The sequence below is a fragment of the Oculina patagonica genome, chromosome 9, assembly GCF_052425735.1.
Source record: "Oculina patagonica isolate OP01 chromosome 9, crgOcupat, whole genome shotgun sequence".
Taxonomy (NCBI): domain Eukaryota; kingdom Metazoa; phylum Cnidaria; class Anthozoa; order Scleractinia; family Oculinidae; genus Oculina; species Oculina patagonica.
Window position 1 is genome coordinate 4348758 of NC_135766.1, and position 24219 is coordinate 4372976.

General features: G+C 38.8%; 2 protein-coding genes across 2 annotated transcripts; both read right to left on the reverse strand.

The window, feature by feature from the left end:
• Positions 1 to 1729: 1729 nt before the first annotated feature.
• LOC144665220 (uncharacterized) lies at positions 1730 to 13884 on the reverse strand. Its single transcript, XM_078526413.1, has 6 exons — positions 13547 to 13884; positions 13067 to 13178; positions 12312 to 12573; positions 10289 to 10565; positions 8322 to 9609; positions 1730 to 3481 (listed from the first exon to the last, which is right to left on the reverse strand). Exons 1-6 carry the CDS (start codon positions 13880 to 13882, stop codon positions 3474 to 3476), a joined length of 2283 nt encoding a protein of 760 aa, XP_078382539.1. The 5' UTR covers positions 13883 to 13884; the 3' UTR covers positions 1730 to 3473.
• Positions 6730 to 8320, reverse strand: LOC144666547 (uncharacterized). The gene has a single exon (XM_078527967.1). The coding sequence runs from the start codon at positions 7987 to 7989 to the stop codon at positions 6730 to 6732; it is 1260 nt and encodes a 419-aa protein (XP_078384093.1). The 5' UTR covers positions 7990 to 8320.
• Positions 13885 to 24219: the final 10335 nt, after the last annotated feature.

Consider the following 24219-nt stretch of genomic DNA (forward strand, 5'->3'; position numbering starts at 1 on the left):
CAAATTTCACATATGTCGTTTTAATAAAAACAAATGGCATAGACTGAAAAAATAAAACAGAAAACTTTTCAAACTGAAGCGTTAGTTGATCAGATTTTGTTTGTACGCGGCGTTTTTACGATGAGAAGTAATTTGGTTTCTAGAGAAATTGTGGAAACGGGAAGATCATGATCTATAAAGTCTTAAAAATGACACATGGATAAATTATGGAAAAAAATTGATCAGGTACTGCTCAGGTCAGTTGTGCGCCCAATGAATACTAAATTCTGCGTCGTAATCATCACCTGAACGAACAACTCGGTCGCGCTGTATGATTAGGAGCGTGTCAATATCTATGAGAGATCGCCCGTATTCGATGGGAATTTTTCAGGATTACGGTACGCCACGTTAATTAAGCACGCCATGAATACTCTAGGATTCCATGCCGTTTGGCATCATGATCAGGTATTCAAACCGAAGCGTATGCGCGAGCAGATTTTACGCAGTATGAATTCGCTGCGTAAAATTTACTTTTAGAAGAATGCGATTCGCCTGAAGTATTATCTTTTTTAATAAAATTCTCCCACCAAAGAATTCTCCATCATATTCCAGCAGTACGACAGACTTGTGGTATACTTTTAAGAAAATTCACGAACGATCATGTACAGAGCGTATTCAGTCATATTCGACACGCATATTCTAGGTGTACGTCAAGTCTCGCGCGCGCTTTGAATACTCTAGGATACTATGGCGTCATGATTACGTATTCTAGTCAAGAATACTTTAGAATATTTAAGCTTTTGCGCAGATCTCTTACCATTCATCCTCCCTTGGTGGTATATAGCCATTGGTCTGAACCATATAATCAGTGGGTCCAGCCACGGACGCATTGGAGACAATGTTGTTACAGAGTGTGAGAAATCCCGCTTTTTTGCAAGTTCCTTTAGCAAGGCGGAAGCGCGAAGAAAGAAAAAGGAGAAAACGTGCGAAAACTGGGGGTGAGAACAAGACGTTTTCGTGCTGTTATTTTTCTTTTAGTTTTATCATTCGCCCCTCGCGCGACGAAGTAAGGGAAGGTAGGATAGCTGAAGATTTTGTTTGATTCTGCGGTTTATATTATTGTTAATAATCATCACTGGGGCACAAAAATCAAACTTCAGTGATTCGGTTTATTTTTCAAAATTGTTGTTTATTTAAATTTTATTAATAAATATAAAGGTACACATTAAGACAATATGAAAATACATACAACATGTACGAACTGTGAACAGGACCCGGAAAAAGAAAGGCAGTGCCTTACGAAATATTGGAATTTAAATTTACTCTTATATCGTTTAAAGAGGGTGGTAAAAGTGGACAGAGGGGTTGGGGTTTCACGCAATTAAAATGGAATAACCATTTCACGCCACAAATTTAAAAGGTGCACGTGACAAATCACATTTACCTCTCGAAGTAGAGTGGCCTGGATCCCATGCATTGGTGCTTACAAGGTAAATTTTTGGAAGGAAGAAAGAAATGCGGTTTACAGTAACATTTCACGAGAAAAAAAAAAAACAGTCATTTTGTAATTCTCATTACAAAAAGAAGTCAGTTCACGGTTCACGGCTATGTAACGAAATCACGTTTCACGAGGAAAATAGCCAGTCCACAATTTACGGGGGGGGGGGGGGGGGGTGGGGGGGAGGGAGGCTTTCACAGATCGCAAAAAAAAAAAAAAAACACTTTACCGCCCTCTTAATTAGCCCTGCGTTTTATTTTCGTTAGGTTACATAGATACACTTATAAACTCCAGGGTTTTTAAAAAATATTACGCTTACTATGCTGCCATAAATACAATATCATAATACTACATGTGCCTTCAAGACTTATTGTTACATAATTTAACAGAAACATTGAAAACACACTCAAGCTCTCGACTCACTCTGTCGGAAGACGACGGAAACGAGACGAAAACAGGGTGAAAACGAAAACAAACGACCGCTGGCCGAAACGGCAGGCCTAAAGTTTTTTCCAAGATGGCGGCTATTTGTCACGCAAACCAGTAAGCCGTAGCAGTAGTGACCCTCTATGGATTTTGAACAGCTCATAGTCTTAAATAATTATTTTGACATCCTGCTTATTTCTTTGACGAAGAAAGAACAACAATGGATTGCTTGAGTTAAACACGCCTCGAAGCAACGCAACATGATACGGAACGGTGGACATTCAGTGGCGAATAAAGCGGCTTGCTAAATTAGGCTTAAATACAGCAAGTCTACCGAAGGGAGCCCAAAATAGCAACAAAAAACGATTACCCAGACAGGTATGTAGCATTCCTTACTTGTTTCTGTTTCTTGTTGCACCGAAAAGTTGGATTGAAAGTTCTTGAGAAAAAAATCCACGGCTGTATTTACATCAATGTCACGACAAGATCATATAATGTAGCTATTAAAATGGGCGCAAACAACACGTATTAAAGGCAGGCAATATGGTCTAAGCCATGGTGTAGGCCATGGCCTGCCCTATGACCTACCGGTGGTCAGATTTCTATAAACCGTGCATCATATTGTAAGCCTTTCAGCGTTTTCCTTGAGACTGTCATGATCATACCAATGGCTTTCGTCTGCTGTTCTTGTTGTAAAGTTTCAATCAAAGTTTGTTATTTATATTAGCCTGCTGGTAGAACAATGAAATTGAGGTACAGTATTCGGGAAAAATGCAACTTAAGGACAAACCTCATTATGTCAGCTCTCCTGATTGCTCAACTAGTCCTATTTCTGGACTCACAATCCCGAGCTCACATTATTGCGTGACGGGTTGTTCTAATCTTTTAAAATTCCCGGAAACTGAAAATCCGGAATTCGGTACAACAACGCCTGAGAACCTGAGACCCGGATTGGCTACATTTGTTCAGGTCAGTAGAAATTAATTAGCACGCTAGAACATAAACTATGAAGCCCATTTTGATAGTACACCATTTCAACACGACTGAGCGCCAATTTCAAATTTGTAGTCACAATTCAAAATATGCCGTGACATAAATTATCCTTGAGCATTGTGTATCACACACTAAAGCAATAATTTGACTCATGCTTTAGAATTGAAGCCAACTGGTCATAATTTTTGATGGAGTAGTCCTCGAGAAACCATCGCGAATGCAGAGCAAGCGTCCTATGCTCACCAAGAAAAGGAAAAGTGAGATGAACGAGCACCTCATTTACAGCGTGCTGGGACCCAGTCAAGGAATCTATCAGGTCCACAAGAAAAACAGGCGGAACCAGCTGCAGGCGGGAGGTGATACAGCTCAGAACAACCATTATTCCTACATAGGTTATGAAAACCATCACTAAAACTCGTAAAATTAATTGGTAGTTAGTTATTTCATCAGTGCTGACCACCTATTTTCACAAAGACTAAACGATTTATGGCATAAACTTCATCACAATTCACTTAAGCACTTTGCGTGAACCACTGTATTCTACTCCCTCCTTCCTTGGTGAAGTACTTCATATAGCTCACATGTCTAAGGCCCTGTTTATACGTCGAATTTAATTCAGACGAATTTAATTCAAATTAAATTCGTCGATTAGTCGACGTTAATTGCCGCCTGATTTAGACGTCGAATTTAATTCAACCGAATTTAATTACTCACCCGAGCCTTCAGCACTTTTGACCAGTGGTGGGGATAATTCCCGCCAAACTAACGGGAGACCGCGAAATTTTTCGGAGCTCGCAGATTTAACCAAAACAACATGGCGAGGTTTACGAAGGCATCATTGCTGGAGAAAATATCCAGAGAAAGACAGCGGAGAAGGCAACTGCGACGTCAAATGTTGACACTGGTAGTGATGAAGAAAAGGTTTCTTGCGCGAGTTTGTTTATCGATTTGTCTGTTGTTACAATCAGTCGAAGAGGAAGATGTTCAGCGTCACCGAAGTTGTCGTCGCAGTATCAGAAATACAGGATGGTGGGAATTGGTCTGGGCGACATACGACGAAGGAAGATTCAAGAAAGCGTTTCGAGTGTCAAGAAAAACATTCAACTACATTTTAAAGAGCATTCGACCCGACATTGAGAAAAATACCGTGACAGAAATTCCCGTTTCGCCTGAATGTAGGCTTGCAATTTGTCTGTTCAGGTTAGGTAGAGGTGACTACTTATATACTATTTCTGAATTGTTTGGACTTGGTGTGACAACCGTTCACCTCATTGTCAAAGAAGTGTGTGAAGCAATAGTACGAAACCTATGGAAAGTATCAGTGCAAGCACATTTTCCAACTACTGAACAGGATTTCAAAGAGAAAATGGTTGATATGGAAATGTTGTGGCAGTTTCCCTCTTGCTGGGGTGCCATAGATGGGTGTCACATTCCCATTCAGTGCCCACCAGGTGGACCGAAGGCGAATAAAGAGTATCATAACTTCAAAAACTTCTACTCCATAGTCATGATGGCAGTTGTTGATGCCAAAGACCGCTTCGTCTGGGCAAGTGTTGGTTTCCCTGGAAATTCGCATGATTCTATTATTTTTCAGTCTACTGAATTGTGGCATGATATTACTGAAAACAATATCATACCATCAGTTACCAAAACAATTGGAGGCACTGAGGTTTATCCAATGATTTTAGGGGATTCAGCATTCCCATTTAGAATGTGGCTGATGAAACCATATGGTCATGCAAATCTTACACCTGAGGAGGCCTATTTCAACTATCGCCTGAGCCGTGCAAGGATGGTAGATGAACGAGCATTTGGCCAACTAAAGAGCAGGTTTAGAGTGTTGTATCGAAAGCTAGAATGCCAACCAGAAGGAGTAAAACTGGCTGCGCTGACGTGTCTGATCCTACACAACATTTGTATTGATGCAAATGACAGTCTCCCTCCCCAGCTGGATCTAACAGTTGATCCTTTCACACAAGAGAGGAGAAGTAGGGATGAGATCCGACGATTGCTAAACATGCGAAACTGTTCCAAAACAAAGGATTCATCTCGTCTTGCTGGAGCTATAAGGAAGGCTCTAACAAAGAAATTTTGGGAGGATAAAGTGTAAAACCACATTTAGCATTACATTGATGTAAACGTTTTCAGTCAGGCACTAACTTCTAATTCATAAATGCATTTTATTTTCAACCCAACACTTCTTGTTTCTACCCTATCATTTGAAAGTTACTGCAGAAAATATAAAAAAATGCCCTTAACCCTTTTAGCCCCAATATACACATACAAATTCTCCTCGCTGCTCTCTTTACATTTTCTTGTGTTAATTGGGAGAATTAATTTGTTTTATCAACAAACAAGGTTTTCTTTGGTGAATATGTTATTAATTCTCATAATCCCTTCTCTTTGATTAAGTATTGATATTGTGAGGAGAATTGTAATGTAGATCACTATTGAGACTTAAAGGGTAAACATTTAAGGTTGAGTGAAATACATGTACTCATCATTAAAACAAGAAGTCAAAGATCAGACAATTGAGGAATTGTCCTCTGATTATTTTTAATTATTACATTTTTGGAAATTAAAATTGGAGTACAATTTTACACCTGGATATTGACATAACCATGTCACTTCCCTCTTAATTTTTAAGTGTCTGTCTCATTCAGGATATCCACACAGTACACTTCTTGTTTTAAGGATGAGTAGGTCAGGAGACCAATTAATGATCTATTACCTAATTGCAACAAACAAGTTGCAGTGTAATGCAACTACTTACAGTAAACTTAACTTTAACAAGTAACTTAATATTGTTAACAGGTTTAAATTTTACAATAAGTTTCTGTTTTGTAATATTTAGAGGCACAAGTCTACCTTGAAATCAAGTTCAACAATGATGATGTAAAAAGTACAGAACAACATATTAAAGTGTTGCATGTTAGTTTGTTCTGATTTCAAATTCTTCTCCTAGATAAAACTGTTCAAGCCATAACATCACGTTCATGAAAAATAATAAATATACTCAAACACAACAGTACAACTAAATGTGAACGTGAACTATGTTTGAGATGCAACAATAACATGAAGCAAAGTTTTTACTACAAGCCATTGGCTTAATCTGTTGTTTTAAACGTCAGTGGATTAATTCTCTTGTTTGATTTTTCGAGGGGGAGGGGGGATTTCAGATTTGGTAGAGGTGATTTGTAAGAGGTTAGTTTTATATTTATAATAAAATCAATCAGAAAAAGAAAATATAAATGTTTCAGAGAATTGTCACATTCTACTTACATTTATATCTTTCTCGATATAATGTTTTTAATGTTTAAAAATATAATATCAAGAAAGACAGGTCATCTATCAAAAAAGCTTCTTTGGGTGGATTTAATCCCAACCTGTCCTCCCCTTGCCTTGGTCTTTCTTTGTGCTTTTTCATATTATAACCTAATTCATAAAATTTACGAAGCTTTCCCTGGGTAGACATTTGCATATACTAGTCCAATGGGGTTCTACTTATGGAAGGACAGGAAGGTCTCTGTTAATTCTCAGTTCAGTTCTGTTGAGGTTTAGACTTTACTAAGAAAGTGTAGGTGATTTTTTTTTCTTTTACATGTAAGATTATTGACTTCCATTGTCTACAGAGTATTCAGTAGTTTAAAATTCAAAATATTTTTACATTTCCTACAAGACAAATTAGAAAAGAACTGTATATCAAGCATAACCTTTCAATTCATTTTACTGCCATTTATAAGCCAATGTTTAAAGTAACAAAATCAAGTCAACTACCTGATAGTAATATCCTTGGTAATACCAATTCTATTCATCCAATGCAAGCTTGCACCTCAAAAATTTGAACCACCTACTCTGCTGCTTGAGGATGGTGTATGTGGACGGCTGCTTGCAGAGTAGGGTGATGACCAATAGTTATGTTCCACACCCTGATTCCGAGGTTGAAACCCAGAAAGTTGGTACTGACCCTCCCTAGAAGGGGTTTCACTGTGGATCAAGGGTTGAAATGTAGGACTATGATAGTGATTGGGAACACCATGAACTGGAATGTTTGAATTACTGGTGGATGCCATTAAGCCACACATCATCTGAAAATACCTCATTTCCTGTTCTCTGGAGTGCTTCATATCTTCTTTTAAAATTTGTAAAAGTTCCTTGGTAGGGTCATTATCAATGGTAGCTTGAAGCAGTTCAAGAGCTTTTCCCACCTGATCACTTTTACCTTTTTTGAAGGTAGGTTTCTTGACAGGTATAGATTTGTTTTTTACTGGCAGGTCACCATTTTTATCTGCGACACTAGAAGAAGTGCTGGATCTTTCATCATCTTCATCAATGATATCACTACTGCCACCACAATCATTCCCAGCTGCTTTTCTACCACAAGCAGAAGGTTCACACGCATTTTCTGGTTTACACGAGTCCCTTGTTTTAACCAGTGGGTAAAGACTGTTAAACCATTTTCCATATCCCTTTTCTTCAATGAACCTTGTGATACCTGAAGCAGTTTTCATTGTTAGACAAACCTTCTTACATACACTGACGCACCACTTAAATTTATTCCTCATTTGTGGCACTGAAAAAGGAAAATCCTTTCCAGTAGATGCATTGTATTTCTCGTTAAGCTGTGGTAACACCTTTTTATAAACATCAGTGTTGCTTGCTTTCTTGACATTAGTAAATACAAGTTTATGTAAACATTCTTCATCATTGACAATGATATCTACCATATCCATGATTTGATCTTCATTCCACCTCGGTTTTCGCCCACGCTTTGCCTTTTTTCTTCCTGCTACGGTGCTCAACTTTTCATTTTCCTCAGCTGAGTCAGACTCACTAGCTGGTTCAAAGTTGTCGGTCAAAGTTGGCTCAAAGTGGTCATCTTTGTAGGATTCGTCTCGAGAAGTCCCAGGAGCACACTCCAAACAATATCCGACAGTTTTGTTTGCCTCCCATCCCGCCGTTTCTTCGTTTTCCTCCGCAATTGAACATTCTAACCGAACACACACACTTTTCCCACAAGCTATGCATGAATATTTTGTGTTCCTGTTGCAATTTATGCAAGCGGACGGCAGATTTTTCCTCCACAGCGACATAGTTCAACAACGTGAAAACGCGAGAAGACGCCAGTGCGCATGCGACATGAACGAAACTTTCAACGAAACTACCACGGGCTCAATGGGGATACATTATGATAATGTATGCATTTAATTCGATGCGTCTGTTGTGCGACGTCTAAACTGAAGACGCGCTATCGATATTTTTTTCGTCCTACCAAGACGAATACAACGTCTAGGACGAAATTAATAAACCGGACGAATCTAATTCGATTTATACGTCGCACAATCGTCGAATTTAATTGCTAAATGGTCCTTGAATTAATTTCGTCCCAATTAAATTCGACGATTTTGCGACGTATAAACAGGGCCTAAATTGGTGGATATATTGTTGCTCATTTGTTGTCGCTCTAACGCTTCTTCAATCATGGCTACTTCTTCGTCATCAACATCTTCTGCACTCTCCAAAATTCTGCCACTTCGGTGTAGAACACTCAGGCGGGAGAAATAGCTGGTGATCTGCTGAACAGTTAGCCAATAAGACCGTTGAAAACGTTTTTTTCCATCAGGGGTCCTCATTGTGCGGAGTTGGGAGGACACTTCTTTCGGGTTAGCTTTCTGCCCGGTTTCTTCCCCCTTTAGGAAGATCTGGTTAAGGAAATCTTTCACTGGCTGAGAAAAGCGAACTCTTTTTTTTGCTCCTTTTAGAGCCCAACCTTTCTCAGGAGCTAAAGATGACCTCTGTCCATGACTTTTGTCAACGTCATCTGAAACCTCGTTTGTAACTTTCACGGTACCAACTGTAGTGCATCTAAATACCCAGTTGCGCTTAATGACGTCATACATACTTTCCTTATGCACTTGGTAAAAGTGTTTGCCTACATCGAGGTGCTTGTCTAGGGTTTTTCTTGATACAAAAACTTTCACGCAACCTACTTCAGGGCATGGAAATCCTCCCTGTGAGGGGCGATCATCAACATCATGGGTGCTTTCGCTCTTGTCTTCATTATCTGCTGCACACTGTCCCCCTGTAGCCTTCTTCAATGCACCTGTGTCCGTCTCTGGGCTACTGAACTCTTCATGCACAATCAAGCCGGTTTTTCCCTGTGGTTTGGCCATCTCTTTCATTTCCTGGTTACGTATCAACTTTCCCTTTCCAATTCCGTAGGCCTTCCATACTCTTACTCCTAACCTGTGGAACTCAAAGTTGTTAAGGGACTGGATTCCTGTCCACTTGTGCTGCGATATGTCTTTTCTGCTGGTGTCTACCCCAACAACGGCTGCACGACACCCCTTCACACCACCGTAGGAGTCTAGGGCTCTCTTCATCTCGGATGCAGTGTTTATATCGTTACCTTCATTCAAGTAACGACGCATGTGAGACTTCATCGTAGCAATTCGACGATCACAAATGTCTTTTCCAGACTGAGGATCACTGAAATCGTACCGTCTTATCGTGATGCCGACTCGTCTTGAAATTCTCGGAATGGCCAGCATCAACGGTCCGCAGTGGTAGCAACCTGCGTTATCAGATCTCAAAAATGCCTCTTTTATTCCTGGCTGCGACGTCTTCAGCTGTGTAAGGACATTTTCAATTATGGACCCAACAGAAAACCAGTCTTGTGCACATTGATCAAACGCGTGGACAAACGTCCTCACCTGGAAAGATAAATTTTACTCATTAACTCATTTTATTTAGAGGGGAAGATTTTCGTTAAATACATTTTTTGGAGTTCTTACACTAACAATCTCATAAATACTATACATATATAACATTTTTTAAAATGTTATATTTTAAGGGCATTGCCCTGTATTGCATTGCGCATTCTTACTGCGCAGAATTTTACGCGTAATTAGCGCGCGCACACAAACAAAATGGCGGCATTTTTCCATGCGGCTTAGTCCACGAGAGAAGTAAATTGTTGCTCTCTCATAAACGAGCATGGTGACCTGTCAATTTTTTTCTCATTTTTTTAGCGATCAAATTCGTTCTGTAAAATGAAAACAAATCAATTCCTATGTTTGAAAAATAAATTATCACTGAAAACGTGTACTTTGCCAGTACTCGCAGAGGAATTATTAAGGAATTATGTGGAATATACAAGGTCATCCTACTTCTAAACCAGTACGGTGACCCCACTTTTTTATTTCAATATTTAAGTCCCCTTAAGGTAATCAACAAGTAGGCAAAGTTTGGTTGAAAATCTATGTTCAGTTCTATTTCGGGGCAATGACCTTAAATGCTGCCTCGGCATCATGAGATATTTCGTCTTTTTGATCTTTGCTTGTAAGTGGGAGAATCGAGTAACCAAACAGTTATGTCATCTTATATATATACCTCAAATTCTCCCTCAGTAGTTTTTGTTATTGCGGCAGACACATGCCAGGATCTCCCCTTCTTTCCAAACCATTCCGACTGTGTTTCTCGAAAACACACTGGTAAGAACTTTATGGCCCAGTCCATTACGATAAATACTTGAGTAGACGTCATTTCATCGAGGACAGTTGTTTTGGCCGCTTCTTGATGCGCAGTTCTCATTATGTGGGCTTTCCAATCTTTGACCTTTTTAACTGCTGCTTCGGCATCATGAGATATTTCTTCTTTTTGATCATTGCTTGTAAGTGGAAGAATCGAGTAAGCAAACTGTCAGTATAATGATTTATAATTAATATAATGTACTTTTTATAAGGTTCTCATTCATCTTTTCCGGTGAATGAGAGCACGACATATAGTGAATACAGTTCTTTTTCTTATAGCTTTACCAAATCATTGAGGTCTCGTCCACACTGATCGGTATAAACTTGAAAACGGATAAATGTTTTTCGGCCATACTAATCCGGATATATTTGAAAACGATACGCTACATCGCACGCAACGCTGCAACGCATGAGCAGAGCTATTGAAGAGCTAATAAACCTTTTGTTTTTGACAGAGATTACATGGCTATTTGAAGTCAGCGTTTTCGAAAAGCTCTGTTGTCGCCGTTCACACTTAACCACCTAGCTGGCGTTGTCAAATTTCTCCACTTTGGAGGCCGTTTTCGAAAAGCTCCGTTTTCGACTGTTGGCCTATCCGGAGGAAAAATATGCGTTTCATTGACTGAGATGCCTTGTAATGCAGTAAAGAATACATTCCAGGCGACCTGTTCGTATTAGCTTTGCCACAATAAAAATAAAAACGTAGATAATTACAATTAATATATGTATGCTATAATTATATGATAATAAATTTCATTAATAATACATGATAATACAATGGTTGGGCGTTTGTTTAGATGCATTTATAAATGACAGGACAACTTGGATTAATATTAATCCGCGGATTATAATAATAATAGATTATAATAGGATTATTATAATCCAGTAATAGATTATTATAATCCAGTAATATATTATTATAATCCAGTAATAGATTAAGGCACGGCAAAAAATTGGAAGGATTAGATTATTATTAATATTATAATCCGGATTAATATTAATCTCTGTTATAATCCCGATAAAAGGCCGTGAATGTTCAGATAACAGCAAATCGAAAGATACGTTTATTTAAAATATTGTTTAGTAGCTCATTAAACAGATTGCAAACAGTTACTGTCATCAGCAGACGCACTAATTAAAAAAATATCTTTATATTTTACTGATCTTCAGACTGTGCCGTTAGATGCGGGTGAAATACAATTTAAACTACGTTCAAGTTAATGGTGAACGGTGGGAACGATCCTGTCTCTGTTCCAACCGTCCTCCATGAACGTAGTTTAAATTGTATTTCACCTGCATCTAACGGCACAGTCTGATGATCGCTTCGTGTGTGAAACTCTGAGTAACTGTCCGTGAAGTTTCTATCCTTAATTATAGTATTCCGCTCTGCATGTATTTGCATCGGGAAATCTACGATTGTGTGAAACCTTTTACATTTTTCTTTATTAATTTTACTGATCAGATATCTGTTATATTTAGATACCAAGCAAAAGGGTCCAAGAATGCATAAGATATTGATAAGGCCGCCTTAGATCAATCTTCGGAAGCTTTGGACTAGGATTGCGTTGTTGAGATTTATTATTAAGATTAATATTAATCCTATTAATATTAATCTTACATAAGATTAATATTAATCTTAATAGATTAAGACGGGTCAAACCTCAGTAATAGATTATAATAATCTATTACTGGATTATAATAATCTATTACTGGATTATAATAATCTATTACTGGATTATAATAATCTATTACTGGTTTATAATAATCATTAGGATTAATATTAATCCGATTAATATTAATCCGAGTTGTCCTGAAATGAGAAAGAAAGTATTTTAAGGAAGTAATGTTGATTGCCTTTAATAGTTCTAAAAGAAAAATTGTACCTCAGCTGTGTTTTATCTGAAGAAAAAGCTACTTCAATTTCAGCAAGTGTGCTTTCCAGCGTCTCACAACGATCACATGCTACATCATGTTCGTGAAGACACTTCCCCTGAAATTCTTTCCCAGTATCAGACAGAGCATGAAGCCGACAGTGATCAGCGCAACGGCTCTCAGCCGCAATGTGAAGTTTGTAGTCAGTTTTGAGATAATTCTTACTGCTCTTTAGCTTTTCCTGAAGCTCCTTGGCCCACGACTGTGGCATTCCTGTTGACAAAAAAATATGTGGATTGGGCTATCTAAGGAAGACCATTGTATTATAATTGGGATGTCTATAATAAATACAGATTGATGATGATGATGATGATGATGATGATGATGATGATGATGATGATGATGATGATGATATCCAAAGCTGATTAAAAGAGTGGTGGAATTTTTAAAGTGGTTATATTATTATTTACTCCTTCTGTGGCCCTGTTGAAGACGGGAACTGCTAGTTGAAATGTTGGCCATTAAATATTCTGGCTATCTTCATTTCCGTCGTGTAAGCCTTGCAATTTAAGTTGTTTAACTACTACAGGCATCCCTTTTTCGGTATATCCGAAAAGAGAGTTACCACGAAGTTTAACCAAGCGTCAATTTTTTCTCGACATTTTTAAATTGCGACACTCTAGTAGTGAAGCCTTAAATGTAACTATATATTTTTTTGTGCTGGGTGTTGTACAAGGTAATAATCTCTTGGAGGGAGTTATCCTACCTGCTTCCGCTAGTTTTCCAACAACGTCGTTCAAGGTATTGAATGAAGATGCTCCGTCCGTGGCAACGTTGTCAAGGCCAGCAAGAGATTTCTTTTGAGAAGCTGCACAAACCTTTAAGAAACGTATGGAAGAAAACTCTCAATAACAGAAATATCAGAAACTGACTCGCAGGCTGCACGTTCTAATGTAGTAACAGGGCAATTTGGCCAGCTTACATTCCTTTTCTTAGGTCTTTGTCGTTACTACCAAATGGCATAGATATTGTAGATGTTTGTACGGTAAGATCCCCATTTCTTGAAGCAGTTTTCGTTTCTCTAGGAGGTTCGAGAAATAACCATTCTACCGTAACAACTTCTGTTGCTCTACTTAAGGCTTATTTTTATATTAATTTTCATGCATCACTTTATGTCGGCAGTGTCATATGCTGTTTCTGACATCAATGTCTAATGTTAACTTAATGTAAAAAAAAAAACGTGTACCTGTAGCATGGTAAACAGCGTCGATCTTCCTAATGGGACGAATTGCTCTTCTCTACAAAATGAGACATTAAGGTCCGCTAGCCTTGTCACCGTAACTGTGGGTACAACATTGGGAATCTCTATCGTCTCTCCACTCGACAACTTCAAGAACTTTGTGCCATACGCCACATCCTGCAGGTAGTTGGGGCTAGCTATGAAATAAAGGAAATGATCCTCCTTTACTGGGTCCAAACGTGTACGACGAATCTCTGGCAGTTCTTTCGGTCGCCCTGGTCCAACAATCGCAGCGTGCTTTCGGGCCTGGTCAATACGCCATTTCGTCAATCCTGGTACCATTTCCTTAACAAATAGTGAGAGAATCTCTTGCTTGGTGAACCAAGAGTTTGACTCTTCGTAAAGGCTAGCGAGCCGTTTTACTACGTCACCTCCAACAGGCCTTGGTACGCAAACATTTTGGATTTCATCACGAGCCATGAGTTGAAAAAGGGCTTGAGATTGCCCCGGTGCAATGCACTCCAACACTGTGTTACAGACTTGCCGTGATTTCCTCTTGTAATATCGAGATGTACTTGGTGAAATTTCACTTACAGGGAGGTGTAACTGACTCCTCACAGGACTTACATCACGGCCACGGACGCGACCTATAAATCCGTTTAATGACATCAGGTTCGTCTTGACCTGCGGTGTTGGCATCCATTCTTGTTTTCCAGGAGTATCAGGACTGCAAATACTTGTTTCCTAAGTATAAGTGTAATTGAAGTCAACAAATTAATTAAATAAACTGTCACGAACGTCCCTATAGACCATTTACAGATTAACCCTCAAAGTACGCGAACCACCCCCCCCCCCCCTCCCCACTAAAAAAAGCTCTGGTACCTGATTTACACGTCCTTTTTCTTCCACGCCAAACTGCGCTTGTGCGTGTCAAAGGCTTTAAAACATCTTGGTTAGAGTACGCGATTCTTCGTTTAGTGCAGGTGCCGCTATTACATACTAGAGCGGATCTTTTGCTTTTTTTCCAGAAGAAAAAAGGGCAACTAGGGATTACATTAGGGACTTCATTAAAATGGCTTTCAGGAACGTTAATCAATTTCATCCGAGCTCCGACTACCCCTCTAAAGTAAGTCCGAGCTCGGTACGGATGGGGCAAGGGCGTTTTCAATGCAAAATTTATCAGTGTCGAACCCTTTTCTCTGCACGCTTGCTTTTTTATTCCTGAGACGTGCAAAAAATTTTCTGTCGTGTAAATGGACCTGCAGGTATGGGCCCATTAACGCGGCAGAAAGTTTTTAAATGCGATTGACATTTGCTTTAAAGAAAAGCGGCAAACATAACACTATATAGTCCAGTTCCTGAACTCTCTCTTCCGCGCGCCTTTTATAGGGGCTGAACCCAGGCGTGCGAAGAGAGAGTCCAGGATAACTTACATGCGCATGCGCCAGTTTTTCCCCCAAAATCGGGGGGGGGGGGAACCATATTTGGCAGCACTTTTGAAAACGCGCGCGCAGAGATGACGAGTTCAACTACGCGATCGTGCACTAAAGCAGAATCACCGGAATAACTTTAAAAAGCCTAGCTTTGCAGTTGGTGTCTACTAAAAGCTAACGGGAAAAACAAAATCGCTATCCTTCACCTATTCCTAGTATTTTGTTGCTGTCTATTGAATTGGTTTTGGATGCAATTGAGCACAGTTTTTTTTTCTTACATTTATTTGCGCGCTTGGTCGTGTAGCTGAATTCGTCATTTGAGCGAGCATTTGGACTAAAAACTATACCGTTAGAAAACCCGGACTTTCGTTGTATGTCAATTCCCTTCGATATTCCTCGTCTGCGCTTACCAATTCCTGAAATAACAAGAAGAAAATACCAGAAAAAGAAATTAAATGGCTGCGATTTAAGGTATCACGGGCCAGGAAGAACTTTGCTGAGACAAACCCAAGTTCATAGGTGCAGGGGGGGGGGGAGGGGGGGCTGTAGCCCCCCAAACAATTTCTTTTTGGTGGGGGCACACACACATTTCTGTGCCGAAAGAATCGTTAGCAAAGCAAAAAATTGGTTTGTCAAGACACAAATCGTTTTATCCGGATCTTGCTTGGCGGGATAATATTGTGCAGGACTTTCAACGAAACTTGTTCCCCCAAAACGCTACTAGGAGAGGTCCGCAATATGTTAACTTGTATTTGACATTGCCTGTGGAATCGGCGACTTCAGAGCGTACATTTCTTGCCCTCCGACGTCTAAAGAACGACCCAAAAAGCACCATGAAGCCCCCACGTTTCAAAACGCTCCGCCGCCTCTGAAGTCAAAGGAGCTATGTCACGAAATACCAATTCATTTTTTTCTGAACAATTGTACCAAAAAGCTTTTACATTTAAGAAAACAACAATGCAACATGCATATAATAGTTTCCTTTTTTTTAGTTGACTAATTTCTTAGTTAAAGTAAAAATGTAAGTAAAAAAAGCATATTTAGTTATTACCGCATTCACGCTATTTTCCATTTCTTCGTTCCCTGGGCTGTTGTCATACGGAAATGTACTTGGTGATTCCTCGTAACGGCTTACTGATTCCTGTGAGACAAATCGAACTGAATTTATATAAACTGTTAATAAATGGCTTTCTGTGATTCCATTTAAAATCACAGGGTAAAACGTTCAAAAAATTACAATGCGATAATTAGTGTACTAGGTTGTCAAACAAAATAGTTTCCTTTTTTATGTTGACTTATTTCTTAGTTAAAGTAAAAGTGTAAAAATGTAAGTAAAATGCATAAAGTTATTACCGCGTTCACGCTGTAATTTTCCATTTCTTCGTTCCCTGGGCTGTTGCCATATGGAAATGTACTTGGTGATTCTTCGTAACAGCTTACTGATTCCTGTGACACAAATCGAACTGAATTTATATAAACTCTTAAAATCATAAGGTAACACGTTCAAGAAATTACAGATAGTACAACATCTATGCTACAGCGTCCACTAGTGAGTTATGGATGCACGCGGAAGGTTGCTAGGCATGAAAGAAACGTAAGAATCGTTTGAAGCGATAGCTGAGGGCGAGGCTGGCTTCCAGAGTGCTTAGCAAACCACCCGGCTGGAGTCTTTCTCCGCTAAAAAAGTCGGCGTGATATTACGAATTGAAGGTGTTTTGTGCTTCAATTTAACTTACCAGCTTTGATTTGTGCTCTTGCCGGCAATCTCTACATATCCCTGACGAAAAACCATAACATCGAGGTAAAACAACCGTTCTTTTGTAATCATAAGAAAAAAAAATATTACGAATAAGATTATGAAATGTAGCTTGAGGGCCATTGTAAATTTTTTGTTGCTGTTCGTGATATTGACTGATCTGTGCACAGGAAATTGCTATTGGTCCTGGGGCTGGCTGTAACCATCACGCTGACAATGCCAATTCCGCCAATTACATTGAACGTTTTCCAACAGTTTGCCACTAACTTCTTACTCTACCGCAAGTGAAGGTTATAAAAGAAAGGACTGCACTCTTTAAACATGTCAAGGATTTTTTTTTTTACTTTCTCTTTTATTTTATATCACTTCACACGGTTTCCACTTGATCATTACTAACACTTGCGTTACTGGTCACGCAAAAGCTTATACGTAATGGAGACCACATTTGGAAAATTGCTTCAAGCCAGCCTTGAATTTAGAGTCGTCTTTTTATCGCTGTTCCGTTCAGAATGCTAAAAAATTTTGATCTGTGATTCTGCCCTTCAGTATAAAAAGTGGGTTGTTGTTTTTTTAAGTTACTGACTTAATCCTCTTTGGGCGTGTCCGCATGCAACCCCGTTGGGGTATATTTTCAAAATGTAAGTAAGTTATCGCTACCCGCATATATGTCGAATCCGTATATTTAAGGCCAAAACCAAAACAGTTATCAATATTAGCTCCCTGGACAAGCTGTCTTCTTTCGCATTTCCATAGCCATGTTGAAAGTACGGAATTTATACTTACATATATGTCTGAATTTATCAAAACCGGGTCACGACCAAAAAGCCTGGTCTGCACTTTTTCCAGCAAAAGCACCGTCCTTGTCAATCAATCAATCAAAAGCAAACTGTCACTTGTTAGCATGCACACCAACCTTGCTTGTGTGTGAAAGCCTCATGGCAGCTTCTCAACCCTGCACGCAGCCGCCACCTGGAAGTTCAAAGACGAGATTTCTTTTTGGTTTTCTGCTGTTTGTAGTAGCATGATAAAAATGTTGGGAAGTCTTCTCAGTGCATATGCACACGTAAGATACTACAAGGTTGTAAACTTTGGAGAGACAATGTTTTCTTTTGCAATTGTGAATAATTGTTAAATATGCTATCAATTTGTCTGGAATTTGAGTAAGTTAAACAACTTTGAATTTTATATTTTTTTCCCCATAATACTATGGAATGACCCTAAGGGCCTCTTCATATGAGCCCGGTAACTGGGCTGGCTCAGTTACCGGGATGAATTTTGTCGTCAGTTCATAAGGGCAATTTCCACCTGGTCGACTGGGATGAAATTCAAGAAAGAAAACCAAAATGGAACCACATGAAATTGTATCGTTGGTGACTTTCATAACTTTGTTGACTCTTGTAATTTTAGTTACAAGGTTAATTTGAATACTTTTGACGTGGAAATGTATACAAAGCAAAAATATGACATTTTGACCACCCTGTTACGAAAGCAAAGCAAATTTGTCAAAAAAAGTTTCCTCCAGTAACGAGGCTGGAGTGTTCATATGGGAAAATTTTTATCCTGATTGCCAAGATCTTGGTTGTAGAAAGTGAGATCTTGGTAACTGGGCTGGCCCGCCTTCTCATATGAACACATCAAAATTTTTAGAAAGGAGCTAAGTAATAAGAGTGAGGCGAGATTTTGGTAACCGGGATAGCCCAGTCAACCAGACTCATATGAAGAGGCCCTTAATTACGTTTTAAATTACATGAAGGGGCCCTAAATTACATTTCGACCAAACCAACAGAGAGGAGACTTTGTGAAATAAAGTTACTATTCTAGTTGGAATTTTTACGTTGTTTATTTTTATATATAACAACGCCAAACTCTTCGTACTATTACACTCTTTTTTTTGTAATATTAATATATTTCATAAAAAAATCGAGGCTGAAATTTGCGAAATTTTAAGAATATTTGAACAATAAACCCGAGGCTGAGATTAATAAGAATATAATTTTGTGTGTTGAAATTTGTAAATACAATAAAATTAATATATGTTTCAAGCTCGGCTAAACCGTGTACAATTCTTGAGTTCCTTTCTCTAAATGGAAAAAAAATAGCCAATAAAAAGATAAAAACTGGCACTAGCCATTTTTAAGGTTCAAAGCTAATGACAGTTTGACAATGAATGGTACGTGTAACAAATAATAAAATTCCGGTTATATAAGCACCCTGGCTTATAAGCCCTCTCGGTTATAGGCCCATCTACCTAGAAACAAAAAATACATCCGGTTGTAAACCACACCGGATATAAGCCCCCCTCTGCTGGATGACAGTACTGAACAGGGCTAAATGTTGCTAATTTATTATGACTTTTTGAGTTAAAAACATATTACGATCAACAACGTCGTGGCTCGTTTTGAAACGCTTTTTTATTCTGCTGATAAGTCCCCCTCGATATAAGCCCCTCTGTTTATAAGCCCACCCAAAACCCCTTACGAAGTTGTATAAGCCCAGGGCTTATAACCGGAATTTTACGGTATGTAGAGTTTCCAGATGGTATACAGATCCAGACACCAAACTACCCCAAAACATTCTAAATTAGAGCTAGATGTCATAAGTAATAATCTAAGAATATTCACAAGATTATTTCCAGCCTTAAATCGGCAGAAAAATAAGAATATTCAGCATGGGCCGGAAAAACAACATTTTTATATAAAAAAAAGAGTGTACTTCATCATTCAAGCCATGTCATTATACTCCAACTCTGTGAATTCAAAACTTGAAAGAAGTTGTCTTTACGAATATTAAACCTACTTTAGTGTTCTGTTAGCCCGCCTTTAAACGAGAAGTCGTATGACATTACGTGGTTTGCACTATAAAGAAATTCAAGTGTCGCGAAAGAGTCGTTCGCATATAGTATGTACAGCCGACTGCACAATTAATCTGAATGAAATCCACAGCTCACACTAAAATTGCTCAATGAAGCTAAGCAAACATTTAATATTTTGGAACAGCAAGAATACAAAGTTCTCCAGAATTTGTACGAAAACTCGGGACTCCCGTACGAATAGAAAATCGAAGTCTACATAAGGTATAGGTAAGTATAATCTCGTACACTTTGTGTTTCGGGGTCTGAGATCGTGCGCTTGAAAGATAATAATAGAATTTTTTTTTCCCCAAGATAAACCTCGCGACCATTTTTCACAAGAATTTAGTAAATAAATTCATATCACACTTGATGCATTTTGCGAAGGACGTGAAGAAAACGACCCTGACCTCTGTGATGCAATGTCGTACAGCAAATTATAATGTCGTACACTCGGGAATCATAGCACTTAGTTCGCTTCGTAAGAAATTTCCAAACTAACCAATTCTAGCAAACGTACAAATTTAAAGCTTGCAGCAATGAAAATTAAACAGCAAAATTAATGCAATTCGTCGAAAGCGACCGTAGACCGGTCGACGAATAGCATACGAAAAATGTATGATCGGAAAGGTAAGGATCGCATTTAACAAGTAATGGCTAAGCCATCAGGCCATTCTAGTACAGTGGAACCTCGATTTAACGAACCTATATATAGCGAAGTCTTCGATAAAACGAACGATATTCTTCGCCCCAGTAATAATAAAATATGTGGAAAAGAACCTCGACATAACGAAACCTCGTTATAGCGAACACATTTTGCCAGTCCCTTGGCCCTTCGCTATATCGAGGTTCCACTGTATAAACAACGAGAAGGTCAGTTGGTATGCCTAAAAAAATTATAAGCTTAAATATGCCCACAGATAAATGACATGTATCACAAGATTATTATTCCCGGCTAAGATTAACATTTGCCGTAAAACTGAAAACTTACCATTCTAGGTACTGGCAAAAGGAGAGCTACAATGGAGTGGTAGCCGTCTTTTTCCTCCAGAAGACAATGGGAAGCTTAGACACGAACGACGAAAATTTAACATGGCCGCCATTACAAATATAAGCTACGAGATACAAACGTCAAATTCGAGTTTCGCGCTCGGCAAACCGCTTCGGCCCCCATCCCCCACCCCCCAAACAAACACACATACACACACCACCATACAGTCCTTTCTGTAAACTAATATTCGAAATAAACGAGACAAATTTTCGCCCATCATACAAAAAAAAAAATCAATATACGACGAAAAAAACTAGCACTGACATTTAATAATCAGATGCCAACTAAATCCAAATCTCTTTACCCTCTCCCACCCCGCCCCGAAAATCAACACATAAGCCTTTTAGTGGCGGATAGTAATCCTTTTTCAACTGTGAACACTAATATAATTCGAATGGAAACACGTCAAAACTTTTTGTCCATCTTACGAAAACATGAATATGATTAAAAAATTATTCAGTTTATTGCATCGACAAAACAGAACGAAAGGACTGAAAAATAATGAATTCGACAGATTCAAAACTCAGCCTACCGCAGTCAAAGCACGCTCTTTTTTTATTATTATTATTATTTTTTAGTATTATTGTACATTGTTCCTGGATCATAGCAAAAAAAATTCTCGAAAGATTCCGGTACAGAAGAGTTTTCTTCATTCAGTGAGCCGGTATTTTCCAGAAACAAGCAACCAAGGCTTGCTCGCGAAGTTCTTACGTGAACGACATTATTGGGCGTGATTGACGATCGACTGATCCCAGACTGATAAACTTGTTTTGACATGAGTGTCTTACAGAAACCAGAGGATTCTAGCACATACCGGTCACGCCAGTGGTCACGTCAACCGACAAAATAAAAACAACGCATCTTTTGGCATTTTAGAAACTGAGCTTGCCGAAACTACGATCACAATATGACGACAGCGAACAGAGGAAACAGATCATTCACGGGTCGTGCTGGTGATAGAGACTTAAATAAGATTGTGTATCATTTCGATTCGACAAGGCCGTGGCAGTACTTTGTCCGCGGGCAGCCAATTGCCAGTTCTGTTGAAAAAGGAAAGAGGAAGTTGACTAGCAGCCGCAAGTTACAGAAAATCTATGTTTCAAAGGATAAGCGAAAGATAATTAGACGGAAAAATGCGGCGTTCAACGATGTAAATAGCCTGCAACTAACATGTTGCCACAGCGGCTGTCTATTGAGGCAAGGGCTACTTCAGACCAGAATTCTCATACGAGATCAAAGAAATATGGTTTACCAGAAGTCCTACAATGAACAGAAATACCTCTTTGCTAGGCTTTTGGAAATAAAAGTGACAATGGGAGGAAAACGAAGCGTAACTTATACCATACCGACACTTGGAAAGGTATGTAAGACTGCATTTAGAAAATGCTATGGATTGTCACGAAGCAAGATAGAGGTTTTGCTTAAAAAAATTAATCCTGATAGTCCATGTATACAGCAAGATCAACGAGGCCAGAGGGCACCAAGAAAGTTTTTGCCCTTTGTGAAGAACAGAGTCATTGACTTTATCTGCTCCCATGAAGCGAGTGAGTCGCATTATCGCAGAGCAAGGACAAATGCTAAAAAGTATTTTGACTCGAAAATTTCAATGCGTCAAATGTGGTCTAAGTTCCTTACAGAAAACCCTGATTTAAAGACAACCAGTTTAAGACGACAAAACAAAGGACCAGTTCTATCTTTCTCGTCGTTTAGAAATATATTTAATAGTGAGTTGAAGGAAATGCTCAGTTTTAGAAAATCCAGGCAGGATACATGCCCAACATGCGATCAAAATACCAATAATGAGAATGAAGAAAAAAGAAAAATCGGGCTTCACAGGTCTGAAGAAGAAATCCGTCGCCTGACAAATGAACGAGAGGCTCACTTAAGAGAAAGCGAGGCAAGATTTGCCTCTCTGAAATATGACGTGACCATTCTAGTTACAAAAGTTTAGGCCATATTCCGCTTGTAAATAATTTCATTTTAATAAAGTTTTTGATAATATATGTATGAAAACAACGTTGTTCTGTCTTTGCTTTCGTGAAAAACTATTAAGAGACTCGCCCCTCAGACTAAATTCTCACGCGCTATACCATCGTATCTTCGTGCGACGCCGATTAGCACGATAAGTAGACACCGGTCGTTTTGATGGTTTTTAGCCAGCGTGGGAAACGGGCTGCTACGGTGTTAAAATGCCTCCTAAGTTTGTCAACGTTAGACGAATTATGCTTAAACACAAACGAGGATCAAAATGTCCATTCTTAGAAAGATTCCTCGATGAAGTGATAGATACAGAACAGAGAAATTTTCTTTCCTCGGAAAACATATACCAAGAATATGCTAGGCTCGTGGCGTTGTGGACGCATGGCGATAGCGTCAGCGGGCAAACCAAGCATCTTATGAAAAAAGCAACATTTTTCAGGGTAAGTAAAACGTTCCAAATATATAAGTTTTGTTTCTATTTTTATCATGTATTGCTCTCCGGTCGATCAGAAGTCTTTTTTACGTTAACCGGGAAGTTGTTTTTACGTCATTCAGTGAACCGAAAGATTTTCATGTAGACGTTGATTTCACGCCGCAAACATAATTATTATTTTTTTATTTTCTCTTATGCGTTTAACATAAAACTATCAAACTGAAAAAACTTAGTAAATATGTACATGGGACTTGACTTAAACTATTTGTTACAGTGAAAAGGCGATATAAATATGAAATTACCGATCGAAAGTAACGGAACCTAACGTTTTTCCACGACTTCACGTCATCAAAACACTTAATAAACACTTATATTCTAATTAACAAATAGACGGCGAGCTCGAGGTTTCTACCGGCTGATAGTTGGCGAGGGGCGAAGCCCAGAGCCAACTATCAAGCCGGTAGAAACCGAGAGCGAGCCGTCTAATTGTGTTAGCATAACCCACTGACCGATCTGTTAAACAAATAAAAAATATTTTTAATTCAATAATTTTGTTACATTTGTGCAATGAAGCATGCTGACAAGCTGGCGCATTTGTAAAGTTCATTCACATTCACGAATGTTCGTTCATCGCAGGAACAAAGCTACACAGCGATCTCCTACATTGCGAATTCTCAAAAAAAATAAAAAATGGTTATAAGCTTGAAAGGCTTAAACTAAGATTAATTTCAAAGTTCTTTTCGTCTCAAACGATGAAAAAGTGTTTTACAGCAAACTACCATTGGCTCAACGAAATATAGGTAAGTCTAAAACCAAGCTGTTCGCTGTAATTGCTTAGGATCTTTCGTACCCGCATTTCCCAGTTGACCACTTTCAAACAGCTTTTGTAGTTGTTCGCTTGTGATGGGATTTTAATGGACCACTCCTGTGACTTTTCCCTCTTTCATGACATTTTTGCAGACTGCACTAAGCGTACCATTTGCCTTCTTAAATTCCAAATCTCCGACAATTGACCACGGTTTGTTATTTGGTGCTTGCTTTAAATGTGGATCGATGGCCGCTCGGATGAAGGGTTCTCCATTTGTTCGTCTCACTGACACATTAAACTTTTGCAAACAAGTATTTAATTCGGCTTTTGTTTGTTGTTCGATGGGTGTTGTAATTTCCTTTGGGTTGAA

Bases quoted from the DNA above. Each gene is read 5' to 3' on its own strand.
- LOC144666547 (XM_078527967.1), bottom strand. From the start codon at position 7,989: ATGTCGCTGTGGAGGAAAAATCTGCCGTCCGCTTGCATAAATTGCAAC.
- LOC144665220 (XM_078526413.1), bottom strand. From the start codon at position 13,882: ATGGTACCAGGATTGACGAAATGGCGTATTGACCAGGCCCGAAAGCAC. The intron at 10,566-12,311 runs GTACAATTTTTC...TCCACTTACAAG, and splicing joins TCAGATAAAACACAGCTGAG to CAATGATCAAAAAGAAGAAA. The intron at 9,610-10,288 runs GTATATATATAA...TTATCTTTCCAG, and splicing joins CTACTGAGGGAGAATTTGAG to GTGAGGACGTTTGTCCACGC.